The sequence below is a fragment of the Podarcis bocagei genome (assembly GCF_964188305.1).
Source record: "Podarcis bocagei genome assembly, chromosome: 6".
Classification (NCBI taxonomy): Eukaryota; Metazoa; Chordata; class Lepidosauria; order Squamata; family Lacertidae; genus Podarcis; species Podarcis bocagei.
The window spans coordinates 27,670,075-27,691,274 of NC_138130.1; the positions used below are offsets into that span (position 1 = coordinate 27,670,075).

Here is a 21,200-nt window from a genome sequence, read left to right on the forward strand (position 1 = left end):
AGAAATATAGGCAGAGGGCCTTCTCCGTAGTGGAATGCCCTCCTATCAGATGTTAAGGAGATGAGTAACTATGTCACTTTTAGAAGACATTTGAAGGCAGCCCTGTACAGTATAGGGAAGCTTTTAAATGTTTTATTATGTTTTTATATATGCTGGAAGCCATATGCTGGGGCAACCCAGTCAGATGGACAGGGTAAAATAAATAAATAAATAAATAAATAAATAAATAAATAAATAAATAAATAATATTTAAAAACAGCTAAATGCAGCCTGTTTTAAAAGGCCTATGCCTCACCTGCAGTCTGCTGTTTGGAAAGAAATAAGGAGCCTGGGGAACTGAATCTGCTCCCATCCTTAATAGCCAGTAAATCAGATTTTATCTTTTAAAAAATAAATTCCTATAACACTGGGATCCAGGGAGAGGAGCCTTATACAATGCATATTTGTTTGTGTTGTGTATTTAACAAAGAGCATTTTGTCCCATATTGTACATTTGCATTTTTTAAAAAAGGATAAATATGAGACGCTGTCTAGTGACTAGTCCATGGGTAGGCAAACTAAGGCCCAATCGCCTTCTAAATCCGGCCTGCGGACGGTCTGCGAATCAGCGTGTTTTTACATGTGTAGAATGTCTCCTTTTATTTAAAATGCATCTCTGGGTTATTTGTGGGACACAGGAATTCGTTCATTCCCCCCCCCCATATAGTCTGCCCCCCCACAAGGTCTGAGTGACAGTGGACCAGCCCCCTGCTGAAAAAGTTTGCTGTCTCCTACACGGTCTAGTCCTTTTATGTCAGCTTATTTTGCTAGAGTCACTTCCAGGCAACTTGCTATCCCTGGTGTAGAGAGTTGCAGCTGAATAAAATTAGCTGAGAGGTGCTGAACTCAGAGCACAGGTCTCCCTCTAACCCCACCCCCCAATCCTGATCTATGGCTGTGGTTATTCCATAGGGTTAGGAAGGCACTCTGCACATGTGGCACTCCCAGCCTGTGGGGAGGTGGGCAGGGGTGGCGGGAGAATTGGCAGTATAAATGCTGGAGTATGAAACAGATTTTGAGGTCTGACACTGGTGAGCCTTGAAACTAAGCAATTGTTGTATTCTACTATAGTGTAGTTCTAGCTATGGCAAGATGGAGAATACTGGTATATAACATTCCCCTGAGTAGGAACCAACAACCAACGTGATGGGTATATATTACAAGATGTCGTGAATACCTTTAAAAGAGACTTAAACCAAGTCATGACGAGTACAGCTATCAGTGGAACGAATACAGTGGAACAGATTTCCTCAGGTGGTTGTGGACTGTCCTTCACTGGAAGTTTTTAAGCAGAGGTTGGACGGCCATCTGTCATGGATGCTTTATTCAAGATTCGTGCATCGCAGGGAGTTGGAATAGACGATCCTCAGGGTCACTTCCAATGCTACAATTATATGATTCTATCAATATTTTAATGAGGAATGGCAAATCTGTGTGCCAAAAACAAACAAACCAAGACGCACAACGAGGCAGAAAGCTCCGCATATTGATATATTACAGCTAAAATTGTGGAGTGGTGGGAAAGAGAGAGGACAGAAATATTTTCAGAGGTCTTGGGATTGTTACGCATCTTTATCCTTCACAATAATGGCAGCAAGGTTGTCAACACAGATCATCTTCTTTAACCACAAATAAAAGGGATTTATCCCTTTGGTATACATACAGTACCTTCTCGCAAAGCTCATTTTAACTGTTGGCAACAATAGTGTGTACAACAGATGAGCTATACTCCCGCCTTAAATACCCAAGGCACAGAACCTCTGTCCATTTTTTAAGAAGTACCAAACTTAGGAAATAACTTTATCTCTAGATAATCCAGTGGATCAATATCCTGGCATCATATATTGAGGCTTTGCCGCTTGGCATTGGACCTAGATCCTAAGGCTACTGTCCCAGTGAGCCCTGTTTTAAATTAAGCCCGTGTTTATGAGATGTGTAGGCCAGGGGAGGGGAATGTTTTTCTGATGCCAGGAAGACCTGCTAATCCTCTGACTTTGAAAAAAAATGTAAAACTGACGCCTTACTTAATGTACCAGGGAACAAAGTGTGCTGTGTCATGTCTTCTGTATTCCTGTCTTGTCTGTCCAAGAGCTGTAATATATGTAACTGCTCTTTCAGTCTTTGATCAAGGGTGAATCTGACCACCTTTTCCGCCTTTTAACAGTGGCTGTCCCAACATTTTGAACAATAACAAGTTAATAAAAGACTTCGCAGATTTCATTTGGTTGTATACACCATTGGCAAAAAATGCTGAACTCTGGCAAAGACTGCATAGATCTTGGTCTGATCCAGTAATGAATTTTTATATCCTTAAAGGTAAAGAGACCCCTGACCGTTAAGTCCAGTCTCGGACGATTCTGGGGTTGTGGCGCGCATCTCGCTCTATACGCCGAGGGAGCCGGCGTTTGTCTGCAGACAGCTTCCAGGTCATGTGGCCAGCATGACTAAGTCGCTTCTGGTGAACCAGAGCAGCGCACAGAAATACCATTTACCTTCCCGCCGGAGCGGTACCTATATCTACGTGCACTTTGACGTGCTTTTGAACTGCTAGGTTGGCAGCAGCAGGGACCGAACAACAGGAGCTCACCCCGTTGTGGGGATTTGCTGTGGTTTAGACCACAGCGCCACCCACATCCCCTTTTATATCCTTATTTATAGTATAAAAAGGTGGCAAAATTTAAGAATTACTCTCTCCTATAAATAAATTATTTTACTTATTTATTTGCTGTACCTTGTGGCTGTCTAAGGGTACACCTTTGTGAAGCTTGTTGTGAACCCTGCCTCCCCAATCTCTTTGCACTCATGCACCTGCCATTCATGAAAAACATCTGAAACATCACATAACACCATGGGGCCCTCCCTGAGGTGGTTTATTGTGATGATCTGCAAAATGGTGGACTGTGTCACGGCATTAAAAAAAAAAAGTTCAGATGTGATTCCCACCAGAACCCATTGTTATCTAGGCCTGGATGGCTATGAAATAAACTTCAGAATAAATAAATAAATTCCTATTAAACAAAACCACATACAAAGATAAATCATTACAGTATCATATAAAATGGGGTTGTTTTTTTAAAAAAAGCATACACTATATAATACAATAAAATGAGAAATACTTGTGTTTCAAGACAAATTATAAAGTCTGACACATGTAATAGTCTCATTCCAAACTACACAAACAAGTTGTGCAAAAGACTTACAATTAAATATATTACACGAGTCCAGATTTATAACATAATTCATACAAAACTTGCTGTCATATCCACAATAGTATCTGCTTTGAGCTTACTGTCGTGTTCTTCAGAAATACTTCCAGTTGAGACTGTAGTGGTGCAGAGATTCTCCATCAACAGAAAGAAGTCCATTTCCTGCTCATCAATGTTGAAAAACAGTATCTAAACATAAGTACCAACGTTGACATAGCATTTACAAAATGAATTACAGTATGTGGTTGTCTCCAGTTGGTTTCTCAAAGACCCTCCATAGTAGTTTCCTGAAGACTGGTTCAAAGATCATTGCTCCACCCAATGTACCAAATACAGATAGCTGAAAAAATTTGCATTGCCACCTAGAAACATTTTCAGTGACATCCAGGTATAATGGAATGAGCCCTAAGTCTTATATTCAACTAGCAATTCCAAATAATTCATACAAATAACCATCATAGCAAAGTCCTAGGAATTCCCAGAGAACATTTACCTGAGAGGTAGCAAAAGAATATCAGTGCACAAACGCTGCATTATATTATCAGTAGTAAATGCTTCAGGGCCAAACTAAAAGGGATATTAATCGCATATTTAATGCCCTGGCCACTTTTATTTTATTTTGTAAGACTCCAGTCCTGAAAACAGTTTACTAAAACAGCCCCTAAAACAGTTTACTGCTGTTTGATCTCAAAGGTGTAGTTTACAGTAATCAGCACTTTTTTGGGGGGGGGGGTGCAGAAAGCAGCCAGAAGGGACCAATTTTCAGCAGAAAACTGTCACCCCCCCCCCGAATTGCATGCATATTGTGGATCGGTGCCCCTGTTTCCCTCGTCCCAAAGTAAAAGCAACGTGGTTAACTACAGGGCTTTTTTTCAGCCAGAACTTACAGGAACTCAGTTCCGGCACCTTTCAGGTGGGTGCAGTTGACATGATAAGACAACAAGGAAGACATTCATGGTGAGTTCTGGCACCTCTCTTTCTAGAAAAAATAACTATATGATAATTGTTTAAACATATGACTAACATCACATCTAGTTTTGTCCCACAGACTGCCAATAAGCAATCTGTGAGTCTCCGTCCAGCACTCAACTTATTTACTAGGGTGAAAGTTCCACGGAGTTTAATGGTTTTATTTCCTTCTAGGCAGGGACAGAAGTCCACTACAGCCTTAGACTTACGGTACTCTCTGGAAGCAAATTTAACTGAAATCAGTGCAGTATATTTCTGCTCTAAGAGATATTGTGATATCTGACAATAACTAATATCTGAAAAGATAAAAGCAAACAAAACCTTCCAGAACTTGACAAAATGTATTTTTTTGGACAGGGGTTACAGGTGTTTGCTTTTTGAATTGTGAAAGTCACCTTCTTTTAAGACAGTTCAGAGATCCTGGTTGCTTATTATGTAGTATCAAGTTTCATTTTGTAGACCACAATTCTGTTGCTGTAAGTCTTGACCTTAATGTGACACCTGGGTCCTGTCTTGGATTTTTATCCATCTGGTATGTTCACATTACAGAAGTGCCTCAGGAAAAATGGTCCTATTTCTGCTCCTAAACAAGACACTCTCCCTTTGTGGACAAAGAAGTTGGAAGAAGGGAGACCAAGAAGATGATCCTTTATTCTGTCCCATAATTTTAGGCAGTGGATTCAGGCGATTTTTCTTGTTCCAGATTTCACAATAATGACTTTCATCATTTTCTGCAGCGCCTTTTCTGCATATTCCAGGCAGTGCTAGGATCTGGCATGCTTACAACATTCCAAATCTTTATTAATAAGTTGATCACAATGAGGAATGTAATAAACGTTGAAAGATAAAGCTATACAGGAATCTGAATGCATTGAACACATGGAAGATACCAAATTACCTCTGCAAAAGATTTGATCAATATTTTCCCCGTGATAAAATATATTTCATTCAGGATTTTACTGTATCATCCTCTAGAGCAGATGTATTCGTTATTTAATTGTCACAAAGAGCCTTTAATTACAATACTCAAAAATGACTTGCGGTTTATTACATTTTGTAGCATTGTTAAGACCTTCTTACAGGCCTCTTCTATCTTTATATGCTTGTCTTATTTATGCACACTATTACGCATCACTGTTTTCACTTTTTTTTTTTGAAAACAATTAAAACACACACAAAAATGTATATACAGGCATGATTTCAGTGGCTGAATAGCCTGCAATGTCAAAAGCCTTCCAGGAGCACTAATAAACAGCATTATATTAGAATGAGTAATGAGTAATTAGAATGAGAAAGTGCACTCTCAAAAGGGTCACTTTAGTTAGTTATACACTGACCTCAGCCTTTAGCAGAGAAACACACTTTGGGTACGATGCAGCTGAAGTTAAGCACTTTTTATGCCCCACTGGTTTCGCACCCAAGACCTGTCTAACCCACCATCCTGTTTCCAAGAGTAAGATGCCAGCTGCCCCTCACAGAAAGTGAGAGACTGGGAGAAAAGAAAGCAAAGTCCTAAGGACAGATCTTCTAAGCTGTCATCCATTATGATTAATCCCAGAAAGCTATCTGGCAAAGACTTGTGAAACCTTAAAGTCTGGCACCTTTTATTATAGAATCATACAATTTCAGAGTTGGAAAAGGATCTTAGAGGTCTAATCTCCTGCTCAGTCTTGTCTAATCCCCTACTGAGGGCAGAACCTACAATGCAACCATGACAGAAATATGTGGCCCTCCAGGTAGTATTGGACATGAACCCTATAATTATAATAATTATAACATTTGTTTGTTTGTTTGTTTGTTTCCTGCCCATCTGGCTGGGTTTCAACAGCCACTCTGGGCGGCTTTCAACAGAATACTAAAAATAAACAGGGCTGCCTTCAGATGTCTTCTAAAAGTCAGATAGTTGTTTATTTCCTTGACATCTGATGGGAGGGCGTTCCACAGGGTGGGTGCCACTACCGAGAAGGCCCTCTGCCTTGTTCCCTGTAACTTTGCTTCTCGCAGCATGGCCAGCGGTCCGGGGTGATTTGTAGTCTGGCAATATCCACAGGTTCCCAACAAACTGCTGCAACCTTGACAGATTCAGCCTCTGTTGGAAAACCTCCACTGAAATATTTTACAAAGAATAACAATTATAATTACTACTTTGTCAGCTCCACCTTATCTAAGGATGCTTGTTTGTGTTGTAACATTGTCTCCTTCCTGCATTTACTCTGTATTCTGTTTTGTGTTTCTTCTGTAGTTTTATGGTTTTGACTTGTAATATACCCTCGCAAAAAAACACAACAAAAAACCCAACCCCTTCATTGAAGGAAATCATCTCCCAAGGCAGCCCACGTCAGTCAGACAGCTTATTGTTATGAAGTGTCTTCTAATCTGCTTCCTTGCTATTTCCACCCATTTGTTGTTGCCCTGCCCTCTGGAGCAACAGAAAGAAGTTGTGGCTTTCATGGAAATGCCTCAATAAACTGGTTGCTCTTTAAGGTGCCGCAATACTTCTTTGTTGTTTTTACTGTTTAAGTCTCTCCCATTAAAAGTGCTTAATTTTGGCTGAGGGTTCCCATACAGCAGAAACAGGAGGCAGCATATTGAGGAGGCAGGGTAAACACAATCACTTCCATCTCCCAGGTGAGGGGCACAGTTTTAATAAACTTTCCTCTGTTAAGCATATGTGGAAGAAAGGTTCTAGTATAGTCTTTGCCTCCTGTGCTGCTTATCTGTTTATTTCTAACATAAATAAGTGTTATGGTGGCATGAGGCCACTTTATTCTTTGTTCCCATAGTTATTACATCTAAGAGTTACTATACGCGAATCTGATTATTCTGGGTTGACATGTAATATACTTGAGGTTCCAGGTGACACCAATTTTAATGACTGCTAAAATCCAAAACTGATCAATGGACAGCCAACTCAGTGTGATTTCAATGCCATCATTTAAAGCTCTGAAGTGAAACAGTGGCCAGAGGATGAAAAATTCAGGTCTATATTCCAGTCATTTGAGCTGCATTTAGTTATCAAGCTTAATTGTATCAATCACACGAACAACCATTGGTTTAATAGACAAAGGTACTAGTTCTTCACTGTAGCTTTCTGCTATGTATTTTTCCAAGGCTAGTGATCTAGCTTTCTGACTTATTGCATCAGCCCCAAGCTTTTGAGATTCCCCACTTCCTTGCTCTGATAGCACATTTGCTGACAGAGTTTGGTACTTGCCAGGAGGACTACGCTGTGGTTTTCTCTGTTCTGCGGGACATGTCTTGTTCGGTGAGCCCAATTTGGGGCCAGTATCAGTCTCACGTAGTGTTTTATTCTTTTGCATGGTCCTATCGTGACTTGAAAGTGGAGCCAAGGAACCCTTCCTTTCACTAGCGTTCTTTTCATGCACTCCCAGTTCATCTGAGGCAGGAAGACGATACTTCTCAGATTTATGATGCGTATGCTTTCCATCTCTTATACTAGATTTAGGTTTGACATAATCCTTTGGTAGTTGTGGTTGCTGCTGCTGTTTCCCTGCTGTGACGCTATATTGATGGCTCTCCTGTTTCAAATCTGATAAGGGTAGCTGCTGGTTCTTAGAATTCCATGAAGCCTGTTTTTCATTCTTAGCAATATCCTCATGGTTTCTAGAGTCATTCAAGGATGGTTTCTGCGGCTCCCCTGCTGCAAGATTTACTGGCTCAGTCTTTGATTCATTTGGTGCTGGTATCTGATGTTCCTTATGGTTGCGCAAAGTACCTCTCTCCCTTACAGTAGTCTCTTTGCTCTTTGGAAGTCCATTTCTAGAGTCACCTAAAGATGGTTTCTGTGACTTCTCTGCTGCAGGTTTCATTGGCTCAGCCTTTTTATTCTTTGGAAGTTCATTTTCCAAAGGTAACTGGTTTTGTCCAGAATGACTAGTGTTCTCTTTTGTCTTCCCCAATTTACTTACAGTAGTCTCTTTACTCTTTGGAAGTTCATTTCTGGAGTCACCTAAAGATGGTTTCTGTGACTTCTCTGCTGCAGGTTTCATTGGCTCAGCCTTTTTACTCTTTGGAACTTCATTTTCCAAAGGTAACTGGTTTTGCCCAGAATTACTAGTGTTCTCTTTTGTCTTCCCCGATTTGCTTTCAGGTTTCATTTTCTTGCCAGATAATGGTATTTTGTCACTCTTAGTCTTAAGGCTATCCTGGGCATTTCTTTGGTTAGCATTATCATCACATTTCACTGGTTCTTTGAGTGTGGAGAGCTGGTGTTTTGCAGTGTTTTCATCTTTTGATGCAACAGTTCCACCTTTTTCTGGATCTCTTGATGGCGTTTGACATTTTGAGTTATCTGGGGAATGTAACACTCCCGGCCTGCTAGGTTTATGCTTTGGTGGGGTCAGCTGCTGTGACCCTGCTCTTTCACCACCACCCTCTGCAAGGTCACTTTTTATTAATTTCTGGGGCATATTGGAGTTACGCACCAATTTCTTACCTCCCACTATAGAGTTTTTCTCTTCTGTTACCTTGTCATCTTGCTCCTTTCTGTCAACAGATGATGGAATTAGACATTGTACTTCTTTCAGTAGATTTCTTTCTCCTCCTTCACCATTCCCCTGCTTCGCTGTTTCATTTGGGGAGGGAAATCTGCTTTTCTCAGGCTTTACTTCTGCCATCACTTTCCTGCTTTCCTGCTTCCCAGTGTTGTTTCCTAAGGGCACCTGCTGCTTCTCCACATTGTGCGCGGGGCTTGCCTCCCCTACAGGACTAATTTCACGCTTTCTAGTCTCCTTTGTTGAGGCTGGTTGATACTTCCTGGTCTGGGGACTCATACCCTCAACTTCTACAGCATTGTTTTCACTCTTAATTAAATCATTGCACAAATTGCTTGTTGTTGGTTTGTTGTCTTGCCCAGGTGCCCCCTTGGGCTTCAGCAATTCAGCTGGAGAAGGGAAGTGGTGTTTCTCAGAATTAGGACTGGCTGCATTATCTCTTACAATACAGCTCTCTTTCTTTTTCACTGCATTTGATGTTGGGGTTTGGAGGTTTCTGACACTGCATGAAGGTCTGTCGACTTCTGGAGTATTGCCTTCTGGATTTGCTGAGTGGGTCAATGAGGATGAGTGAGATTTTTGAGAAGGAGGTGCAGGATTCTTTTCCAGATTGCCAGTTTCGTGGCTGACGAATTCTTCCAGCAGCCTCTGAGAGGTATCCAAATGGCTCAAGCTACTCTTTCCCTTTTTGCTCTTGTTTTCAGAATTTGTCTTTTCATTATCTGAGCGCAGTTCAGCTTTGCTAGTATTCTCTGCTGCTCTAACACAGCTGGATTTATCTAAATCGCCAGTCAAAGGGCAAAGCTCTTTTTCAAAATCATTTCCTTTTAAATCATTGTTGTCTTTCTGGCTCCTATTTGAAGTAGGAGTTTGGTGTGGTTGATCTATAGTCTGTTTTGATATGTTTGAGCTAGGGTTATTTTGTTGGCTCAGCTTTGGATGTGATTGTGGCTCCTTGGGCAAATGCTCCCTTTCTGCCTGTTGATCAGATGGCTCACCTTGGCTTCTCGATGGCTGTAGCACTCCCTTTTTTGCTTTACCTGCATGGTCGCTTTTGTTAAGGCTAGGAAATAGTTCCTCCTCATCAGGCAGCTTTTCTTTGTTCTGAACCGTGTCAGAAAACGTGCTCCCCAAACTTTGTACATTATCTTGACTTGGCTTAAGCGGAGGCATTTTGTGAACAGCTGCAGGTTCAACACTTGATTGCTGGTCCTTTATTGGAGGCTCTCTGTTACAAGATGCCTGAGCTACAGGAGAGAGAAATGGTGGAATATTTTCCAACACTTTCTTTTCAGAGAAACATTTTTGGCTGGTGAATGGGGGATCTTTTATAGGCTCTGCTAATTCTATTTCTGTCTCCTTTGGCCTGAACATGCCTTCTGGTATGCCAGGAATCCCATCCCCTTTCATTTCCTGGTGACTATGTACATGAACTCCTTCAGCTGGATTAGAAGAGAGGTCGTTAGTAGGTATGTTTTCTCTGCTCATGATTTTTGCTGCATTTTTGTCTCTGGACCTGGAAAAGGTATCATCCACAGGCGGTATGGTGTTCTCTTTGTGATCTAAGCTGTCCTTAGATAAAGGAGGTATGCAATCAACAAGGGACACATTTTCACGTGAAGGAAGAACACTGTCTTGATTAGAACCTGGGCTTGTAGGAGTTACATTACTCTCGACAATGTCCTTTTTGTCAGCCACCACCTTAGGCATTTCATGATGCTTGTTTTGCAACTGTCCTCCTAGTTGCCCTTTATGTGCCATGCTTTCTGGTATCCTGTTGTCATGAGACCCAATGCCAGGTGCTTTCTGGGTGTCTTTTGGTCTCCCCACTTCAGAAGGCTGAGTGGCGGACTTGGCATTTGTAGCCCAACTCCAAGGGTGACTAATTTCAGTAGCAACACAGAATTTAGGTGTAGGGATAGTTGTGCATACCAGCTGTTGAGGCTGAGGGCTATTGACAATTGTGGTTGTCCTCAGTTTCCTTTCAAGCACTCTTATTTCAGGTTTGCAAATCTTTTTTCTCTCTGGGCCCTTTTTGCTCTTTCTCTCCCCTTTGCACGGCAGCAAAGATTTCACCTCAATGGCTGAACAGATATTACTGCTTTGTTCAAACTTTTCTTTCAGTTTGGACAAGACAGAGTTTTTGTTGATTATCTTGGGCAGGTTATCGTTTGGTGTCTTCTTTTTTGGAGCCACCTGCTTTTCTCTTTCTTTAGCTTCTTTTTCCTCAGCAACTAAGAATTTCTTCAGGATACTCTTCACAGTATTTTTCCCAGTTGAGCAGACCCATTTGACTTTATCGTGGGGTGTTATCTCTGGGCTTTCTCCTTCCTTTGAGGAGCTTTTGTCCAGCTTGCTTACAATGGAGTTTAGCCCGTTTCTGTTCTGCTTTTCTTTAACGACCAGCTTGCCAACCTCTCTCGACCTTTTCCTGTAGGCCTCGCGGTTGTTGTTCATGAACCTCGATTGCAGAAGCTGGAATTTGGTGGGACGAATGCCGCCATGTGCGCTGTGGCATTCGCGCCTCGAGTTCACCTTGTTCTCTATCCCTTCGAGCCACTTGGCCTTCTTGCTCTCGACCTGGGGTCGGCTGGATAGGAGGTCTGTGAGGTAAAGTAGAAGGCTGCTGAGGACAGCAAATGCACCTAGTTCTGTGGACATCTTACTGAGCTTCTTCTTCAGCACTATGGGGTCAACCAGCACCTTATCACTGCCCAGCTTTGTACCTTTACTTCTGCTGCATAAAAGAAAACGAATGTTGTTGTTTTTGTCCAGGGAAAGTCATCAACATTGCTTTTACTTCCTTACTGGTTTTAATGTGTTTAAACAAGATTATATACCGCTTTATTTTTTATTTTTACACAGGAACCTGCCTGTGTCAGGCAAGAAGTCCATCTAGGACTGTCAACACTGACAGGAAACGGCTGTTCAGAATTTTAGGCAAGGGTGTCTCTCAGCCCTATCTGGAGTTGCCAGAGATTGACCTTGAGACCTTCTGCATGAAATACAGGTGCTCTACCACTGAACTACAGTCCTCCTCCTTAAAAACACACACACACTATAAAATACTCATATTACCAAGAAAAGTAAACTTAAAAACAGGCAGACATAATAAAATGTATCAATATATAGATAAAATCAACAGTTTTTTTAAAAAAGTGAAAAACCACAATATAGCATAATAAAAAAATTAGCATTAATTTTAGAAGTAAAATTACATCGGCACTCCTCTTAATGTGCCAGGCACATTTATCCAGTGCAGAAGATGATATACAACAGTTGTCTTAGCCATGACTATTATTAACAGATGATTGCTGATACTGTACCTGTCCAGGATTATGAACAGTAAGCATACATAGTATTAGCACAGAGTGTTTTTTTAAATTCTTTGAAACACAGGACGCACCTCTGCAGGCACATCCCAAATAATGACATAGTGGCTTAACATGCAGCTGAAGTACCAGAAAACAAAATATGACTATGTGTCATGTCTAGAGCATGACACTATGTAGTGTGAGGTTCTGTCTGTATTTTTAAAAAAATCCTGTGCATTTCTGAAAGGGGCAGAAAACAGAGAGGAGCAGGATACTAGCAAAAGATTACATAGTTCATTCATTCAGTGGGGTTTAAAAAACAAAACAAAAAAACTTAATTTATTTCAACCGACTCTCATGCCATACTAGAAATTGCTATTGAAACCCTCAGTTTCTAATGCAGTTTGTCATCTGAGAGTAGGATGTGATGAAGATACTGTTTGAGAAATGCAAGTCCAAATCCTACTTTTTAATGCACAGAACCCTTTGGAACCTGGCCTGCTCTCTCTCTACAGGGAGCTAGCAAAGTTTGAAAGCTTGCAGCATTCCACTGTGTAATAAAATCCATCTAGTCCTAAGCGAAAATCTGATCTGCTTTCCCATCAATTATGCGGGGAAATGTTCTCTTAAAATCCCTTTTCTGAATCCTAGTGAAACCAGGAAAGCCAGAGATAAAAGCATTGTATGCCATGATATCCAACACAATATCAATTGACCTCTCTATCCTTTCATTTATTAACATGGGTAGAGATAGAAGTCTGGCATGGTTATAAGCCTACTTCTGTTTGAAGAATTAGGCCTACAGGCAGCTGAGGATTTAGGAAATGCATTAACTGGTGAGGATCAGTTACTAAATAAAATAGTGAACTCAGTGTGAAAGCTACATGGTGAAGTCAACAGTAATAGACAATAGCCCGGAGGGGGGAAAATGCACCAGAGGTTTCAACTTTCTAGCACCATAAAAAAACTTGGAAGGTTAATTCACGTAATAATAAAGTAGTATGTGAATGGGATTCAGTCTGCATACCAGGACAGTATTAAGTTTTTATACCTCTTCATATACAAGCAAAAGCAAGACAACAAATCGCCTTGGGATGAAATCCTGGCACTGGTGAATGCAAGGGCAAATGCCAGCTTTGATCCCAGCAGATCAGGAGTTCATCCTTACCACGTAAGATGCCCAGACCATACAATGAAGGTGCTTTTCTGATTTCGAGAAGCAACATAAGCTGCTAAATTCAGATAGATTCTGCCATCCACATCACTATAAGAGAGTCAACCATTTATTTATTTATTTCCTTTCTCAACAAGCTGTGGCATTTTATGAAGAGTTGTTGTTGCTTTGTGGTTTTTTAAAAAAGGTACTTTTAATGGTCATGTCCTATCAACAGGGATGCCAGCTCAGGTTTGAAGGAGGGAGGAGCAGAAAGAGATTTCACAGCAAGAATCAAAAGACTGCTTTTTGGAGAGATAGTTCTTCAGACAGAAATACAACATTGCATTTTAACAGCACATGTTATGGTGACTTTTTTATACCTCACAATTACCAGAACTATAGATGTTCCTGAAGAACAGTATCACATGTAAGTGGCAGACTGCCCCTCACCCCTCTGCTTGTAAATGAAGATGGCAAAATCTAGGCCTCAGAGCTTTTCTCACAGGTAAACACTGCACACAAGAACATCTGAATGAAACAGTTGTGCTCAACATCACAGGTTCTGCTTATAATTACCATTGTCATAATGGGGGAAAAAGACAACAAAGCAATGAAAACTTTCGACAGTTGGCCAGCACTGAATACAACAAACAATATGCAGCATATGAGGATAAGGATGAGCGGCTAGATGTCACTGTGTTTTGGGGTTTTCTCCATTGCAAGACAACACACGTATACAACACTATTTATAAAAAGCAGCTTCTGCTGAGGCCATGCCTGACGCACACATGAAAGAATGGATAACGTCACTGATTCGAGGGGTGGATTTATTGGAACCGGTGTTAATCTCAAGCCACGTCACTCACTGGATTCTCTTCCCGTTACCGAAGTATGAATTCAAGGATGAATATTAAATATACCCAACGATTTAAAAAATTTGCCCTTTCAAATTGTAGGAGTCTTCAGATGGGAAGAACACATCAAGAGTTTTATTTCAAACAAAGACTATGATGCATTTATAAATCTAGCTTCGGGAATGAAGGGGAAATATCTGTTCCCCATTTCTTCAGTCCCTCTCCAATCCCTCCCCCATATGAAATCCTTGTTTCATCAATACCCACACACAAAAGGCATATTCAGGAGGTCTTGAAACCAGCATTGTGGGCCAGTGCCTCATTTAATTGTCTTCTGATATCATGAGGCAGAAGATTTCAATCTTAACCAAAGAACTCACACTGTGGGTCAGAGTCCATAGGAACCACTTAAGTATTACCTCAGCGGTGAGGAAACTCTTTCCTATGCTGCTGTGGTAACTTAAGAACCCAAAGATCACATTAGAGATTTGCTAATGATATGGCAAATTCCTTTTCCTTTCCTGGCCAGAATTAAATCAGTGTCTTGCCATGAATGACCTGTTTGTATGTTTCAGCACCGTTATTCTTCACTTTAGCAGCTTCAACAAATGAAAGCAAATTGCATATACTCTTAGGGCAACTAAGTATAGCTGCTGACAAAGAGTTAGGAATAGGTATTCTATGGAAAGAATTAAAGTTATGTGTTAGGAATGCAATCCTATGCATGATTACTAGGAAGTAAAGTCGCACTGAACTGTGGTGGCTACTTCTTAGTGAAAGTACATAGGAACACTCTGTACATCCTATTTAATGTAAAAGGGGGCTGAGGCACAAAGCTGATATCAGAAATCAATCAGACTTCAAAGCGGTTTACTCAGAAAGTTAAAATAGATTGGGGGCGAATAAAATAAACTGCCCAAGGCATTGCTTTGAAACAAAGGTAATAATATAAAACAGCAAATGCGGCTCCATAATTTGGATCATATTATACAGAGATTGTTTGTAGGCTGCCTCAGTCACTATTCATAGTTACAAGGTTGCTGTTACAACTCACAAGGTGACTGTTTAAGAGAGTACGTTCAACATGGAGAAGAAGAAAGAGGCCAGCAGTGTATTTTCATTTGGGAGTCAACCTCTGACTGGCAAGAAAACAAAAAAAACCCCAAAACACCTTAAAATTTCAGGAGAGAGTGAAGGACCTGACCACAGTGAAGAACTAAGGTGGAAGACAGCAGTATATGTCAAAAATTACACAAAGGGTCGGCCCAATACATTTTGGCACCTGAGGCAAACCACAAAATGGCATCCCTCTTACCACCAGGGAAGAAGGGGTGAGTGAAGATCTACATCAGGAGCAACGGAGGGAATAAAAATCTACACAAGGATCTGCTGCCTTGGTTGTATCTAGACTAGGTTAGGCTGCAATCCATCCTACTCACCTGGAACTTGTAAGCCCAATTGAATAGGACTTACTTCTGAGTAGACATGGTAAGACTTGCACTGTTTAGGTAGTATTCAACTAGAGTCAACTCCGGGTAGACCGATTGAAATTAATGAATATGACTAAGTGAGGCCCATTAATTTCAGTGGGTCTACTCTGGGTAAGACTTAGTTGAGTGCCAACCTTGGTCACACTTTAAGTCCAATGGAAATCAATAGGACTTAAATTAGTCATGACTAACTTTCTATATTGATTTTAACAGAATCTAAATGCTCTTAACTTACACCACAACTACCACCTATCTCCATATTTACTCAGAAGAAAACCACGTTGAAATCAACGGAACTTACCCCAAGTTGAATGTATGTAAGATTGCAGCCTCAGTCTGGATCCAACCCACTAACTTTGAAACTCTTTATCTGCCACTATATATCCTATATCTTTCTACACTAGAGCAACACTTTCTAGATTTCGTAGTAGAAGAGATTCTCAGCACCAAGAAACTCACTGTAACCTTGACCAACAATGACTTAGTGACAACTGCAAGCAAGAATTCCAGCAATGACACAGTAACATGCAATGCACACAATGTCAAAATAATGAATGATGCTTATGAAGAGGCATAAGATTAATTTATTTACAAGTATTTTAGCCACCCAAATCATTAAAAAGTTTGTAAAGGGTTTTTTTTTTTGGGGGGGGGAATCACCACAAAAAATATATAGGAAGCCAGGAATAGTTGTAGAGTTGTGTTTTGTTACATTGCATATATATATATATGTGTATGTGTGTGTGTGTGTGTGTGTGTGTGTGTGTTCTGCTAAATCTCAGATAACTCCCTATAATATTTAGGCACTACAGTTCTGAAAAAGGATATACATTTAATTGATTTTCAGTTAGGTGATATCACAGAAACGTCGATATTACGGAGTTGAGAGGAAACTGGAAAGAGTGCATAAAAATGGACTGAAAAAATAGAATCTCAGATAAACTTCCTTCAAAGGGTGATAAAATTAGTTTGCCTTAAATAGGTGTGCAGACAGCATTAGTTTTACATATATATTATTGGCATATGTGTACATGCAGTCACATTTTGATGTGATGCAGAATTTTATAACAAAAATGGGTTCTTAAACTGCTTCATCCCCCCCAAAATTATAATGCCAAGGTGCTATAATTAAAGTAGTATGATTAATATTAATTAACATTAGAAGACATTATTAAGTACTGAATATTGACAGAATTTAAGTACCCTTAATCTATTTTATTTACTATACCCTTTCCTTCAAATAAATTTAATAGTATAATTCTACTATTCTACCTCTCTGCAGCATTTTATAATGCTGCCTGCAACAGTATTGGCATAGTTTGGGAGTTACATGGAAATATAGATTTGCAACCCAGTGTACACTTAGCTGCAAGCTGATCCTGTCCCTATATTTGCTAACACTTGTCTCATTCATACATTACATTTTTAGGGGTCCATTAAAAAAACTCAGATGTACCCAAAAATGTAATGTGTGGACTGGCCCTTAGGTCGGGTCAAGAAACTCCTATCAGTGGAGTAGTGGGAGTACTTCAGAGTAAATGAATAAAATAACATCATGTTAAAGACAGTGTGACTTCACTGAGACTTAGGGGCACACAATTCTTTTCCTGAATTGTTACAAATCTGTTTAGAGTTGCTTCTTAGGAATTTGGCTGCAGGGTATAATATAATCTTTTTTAAAATAAAATGAAATGGCAAAAACATCTTTACTTTTCCTCTGAAGACAGTCGGAAGAGAGCCTCTCCCAAGTTTTCTAGCTTCTCCCTCTGTTCAAGATCCTGGTACAAGCCTTTAGGGACCTTGTTGAGCCCATAAAGCAAGCCATACAAACAGCCAGCAATGGTTCCAGTTGCTGCACTCTCACCTGTAAAATAAAGCACAAACAAGAACCCAGTTGCATGGCCTTTTAGTTTCTCCGTGAAATAATATCATATACGGTATATTAAGAGCAATCTCAGTTCTCTGAGCGCTGGTCCAAATTGGCACCACCAAGAGGTTGGCAGAAACATTTATTTATTTATTTAAAATAATTTTTATTGAATGATTTTATGTTACAAAAAACAATACAGCCATACTACCACTAAATACAATTAAGAAATAAAAATTACATACATCAATATTTAGTTTGTTATTTGTTATTTACCGTCTTATTTCCTCCCAATCATTGCATACAACAACACCCACACACCCACACCTGCACACAAAATAATAATAATGAAAGTAAATATTTTCCCCCTTTTATCTTCCAAAATCTTTTATTCAACTTTGACTTCCTGTCAAGTCCCTTTGCATATATTTTATCTTATATTTGAATGTACACAAACAATAAACCTTTCTATATAATTTTTCTAATACATTCTGAAAACATAATAAATCCTTAATTGTTGTCCACCTCCTTTTAGTTCCTTTATCACTTGAATGCTAGCACAGAGTCAAAACTATTATTGTATTTTTGAACATATCTTCTATAACCACCCTTTTCCCGCAAATTTTTGCTTTGAGTTTCCTCTGAGTTTACTAGTCAGTTGAGCCGTCTCCACCAATTCCTGTAATTTGATTTGCCAATCTATTATTTTTGGAGCCTCGTGATCTTTCCATCCCTTGGCCACAAGTATACGAGCCGCTGCGGTTGCATACAAGAATACCTCTCTTAAATTTTTTTGGATCTCTTTATCTAAAATACTTAATAGAAATGCCTCCGGTTTTTTAGTAAAAGTTATCCCCATTATCTTTTTTAATTCATCGTATATTTCCCCCCCCAAAAAAAATCTTAATCTTTTCACACGTCCACCACATGTGGATCGTTGGCAGAAACATTTAAAAGGTTGGCAGAAACATTTAAAAAAGTCATGGGGGGGGGGGGAAACAACTCTAAGGTGGAAACAGCCCAAAGAAGACATGCCCAATTACCATGCTGACAATTGGTCTTTCATGTCACAATCACATCATACCTTTAAAGCACTCTTAGGCTACTTTAGCAGTCGTGACTTCTCCTAAAGAATTATGGGAACCACAGCTTGTTAAGGCCAGTGCCTTTAACAAACTTTGCCTACTTTACCTGCTATCTCCTTCTTGAAACACCCCTGCTGTAAAACTAGTTGTGAAACATAGGTGTAGACCATATAAGCTTTCGTAGATTAAAAAAAAAAAAACACCTCACAATTCCTGTGGCTTAACTTTTCTTTGATAGTAGGATTGCCACTTCCTTTATGGGAATAAGGAATGAAGCTTTTCCCAACCAGCACAAGATTACTGCAATAATTACTAGTTGGAAAGTACAACAAGTGCTTTAGATGCAAGATACTTCAATGGATGTAGTAAGTGGAAAGAGCTATATTTATTAGTGAGTCACCTAATGTAGCCAAACTGACCCTAATCAAAAATTATAATGGTCTGTATGCCGTATATATTTTGCTGTTATGGTTACAAGGAACCGACCTGAAGGAACTGCTAGATTACTCACCGCCATGGAACACTGCCCGGTTGCAAAGCTCGGTCCAATCACTACCACATCCTAAGAGAGCATCATATGCAATCATGGGAGCATCATGACCTCTCCTTCCACCACGGCCTTCAGAACTCCATCTCCTATAAGTCTGAATGGATAATTAATGAGTTTGGTTGGGTGAATTTGATGGCAAGGCAACCCAGAATATACAGATTTAAATGCCACTCTTTTACTTTGCCTTTTTTCTTTTTCTTTTCATAGCATGGCACAGAAACATGAGGTAAATTGCGGATTGTGTTTTAAAATACTCCCTTTTTTGTTTCTTTTAAAAAATATTGGAGCTACATTTTCTCATTGCTTATTTCTGTGTGTATTCAAGCCTTGCTTTAGCATACATTAAATATTTTTTAAAAAATATTTAATCTGAAACAAGACAGAAATGGCCTTTCTTGGCTTTGGGGGAACCACATTAAGGCAATCTCTTAGACAGCTCATCTTTCTTGGGTTCCTTCACAAATAAGGATTCCATTTGCCTCCATCCGTTTATCTGAGATTATGATGAAGATGGTGGTGATGGTGATGATGATGTCATTTGCTTCTCTGACATCACCATGATGGCATTTGCAACACTGCCTATGCGTTTTCAAAACTTGCCTACAGTTTATCACTTAAGTCTATAAAACTGTGGAATCCCACAAGCTTGCTTCCTCAGAGAGGGAACTGCATGTTACCGTTTTTGTTGTTCTTGGCAAACCTTTTTATTTCATTCACTGACTGTTGAACACTTTCTGTAAAGAGGTGGAGAAAATAGAGAGACAGAGAGACAGTGTGTGATCCAGAAAGTTTTAACCGGGACTTGTCCTATCTGCTGATTGAAGGTTCTTATTGCACAGATGGTGGTTTCCTGCATGGGTATCACATTATACTGAGCATACATGTATATTTCTACAGAAGAAGGTCACAGTTAGCCAACATTTTTTGAAAGCTGTAGCCTTCACAGAATGAGCAGCAAAGGCCATATAGAAGATCTTAATGTACTATAAGTGGTGCCCCAAGTAAACAAGCAAACAAACATCCTGACCGCTAAGCAATTGTCACATCTACATCCAGTGATGATACTGGAATGCTTAGTAATAGTTTTCCTAACAGCAGCTTCTGCTGTATTGCAACTTCGTGAAATGCTGAAATGTAAGTAGATACTACCATAATGTTCTTGGCAAAATTCACATCCTATTTAAGTGCTGTTGCCTTTTACTTGGGTGCAATCTGTTTGGGGCAAGTCTCCAAGTAACAGAATGGATTGTGCATACTGTAACTTCGTATAGAATACTGGTGAGGAAAGTGCTTGCATGAGTGACAAGAGAGCCATTTCACGAGGTAGGTCACCTGATCTCGTGGAGAGTCTTTGTACACCGGGATAATGCATTAAAGAATACTAGCATTGTAATGAAGACTTTCTATGCAACCCAGATGAGACAGGTGGTGAGGGGGTTTCAAATGTCAGAGGCACCCCGTAGAGTCATTGTCATGCATTTGAATCACATTTCAGTTAAGAAAATAAAGAGAGCACAGCAGAACATGGGTCTGAAGAAACTGCAGCTCTCATAGAGCGCCTGGGATATATAACTGGAGCCACCAGCAAACAGACATTGACATCTTCTTACCTCTTGTGCCACCAACTTAGCATGTCTGCTGAAAGAGTGGTAGGCAGAATTAGATTGCTAGAGGCATGTTCACAGTCCTTGCTACCCAACCTCAGCATCTGCTTGGTGACCTGGACAGCTAATTCAGTTCCATCTGACCCTATAAAACCTCAGCTTTGTTAAATTCTGCTCCCCAATCTAAGCATATTGTTTTTCTGTTGAGGAGACTGCCAGAATGTCTGCTTTCCACCATTTCCCACATTCTACCTCTGTAACCTGATCTTTTTCCTGCTTTGAACTGCAATGTTTGTCATTCTAGTCCATCTGCACATTAGCTGCCACATCTGGAACCCAATATTATGACCGCCTTAAGCTACACTGCTGGCTCTTCCCTTCACATCCAGCTGCAATGGTGTGACCTTGGATCTCCTATTCCCCTTCTCACATGGAATATGAAGTTGATCCAGCAACTTCAAGAGCTGCTGGATCCCGACTTCCATCATCCCTGGCCAATGTCTATAATGGGGCTGATGGTAATTGGATTGCAATCATATCTAGAAGCCCACC

The 21,200-nt window shown here is 40.1% G+C and overlaps 1 protein-coding gene across 5 annotated transcripts in view; it reads right to left on the reverse strand.

Moving 5' to 3' along the window:
- Positions 1-4,536: 4,536 nt before the first annotated feature.
- The window catches only part of ADPRHL1 (ADP-ribosylhydrolase like 1), a 44,679-nt gene continuing 28,015 nt past the window's right edge, over positions 4,537-21,200 (reverse strand). For 3 of the 5 annotated variants that reach the window (XM_081198234.1, XM_081198237.1, XM_081198236.1), the window contains 3 exons: positions 19,006-19,138; positions 17,253-17,406; positions 4,537-11,465 (listed from right to left, as the gene is read on the reverse strand). In XM_081198234.1, the coding sequence (XP_081054360.1) occupies positions 7,223-11,465; positions 17,253-17,406; positions 19,006-19,138 (4,530 nt within the window). In that variant the 3' untranslated portion in view covers positions 4,537-7,222. Of the gene's footprint in view, positions 11,466-16,782; positions 17,407-19,005; positions 19,139-21,200 lie in introns of those variants that run through there. The other 2 variants (XM_081198235.1, XM_081198238.1) reach the window with 2 other exon arrangements.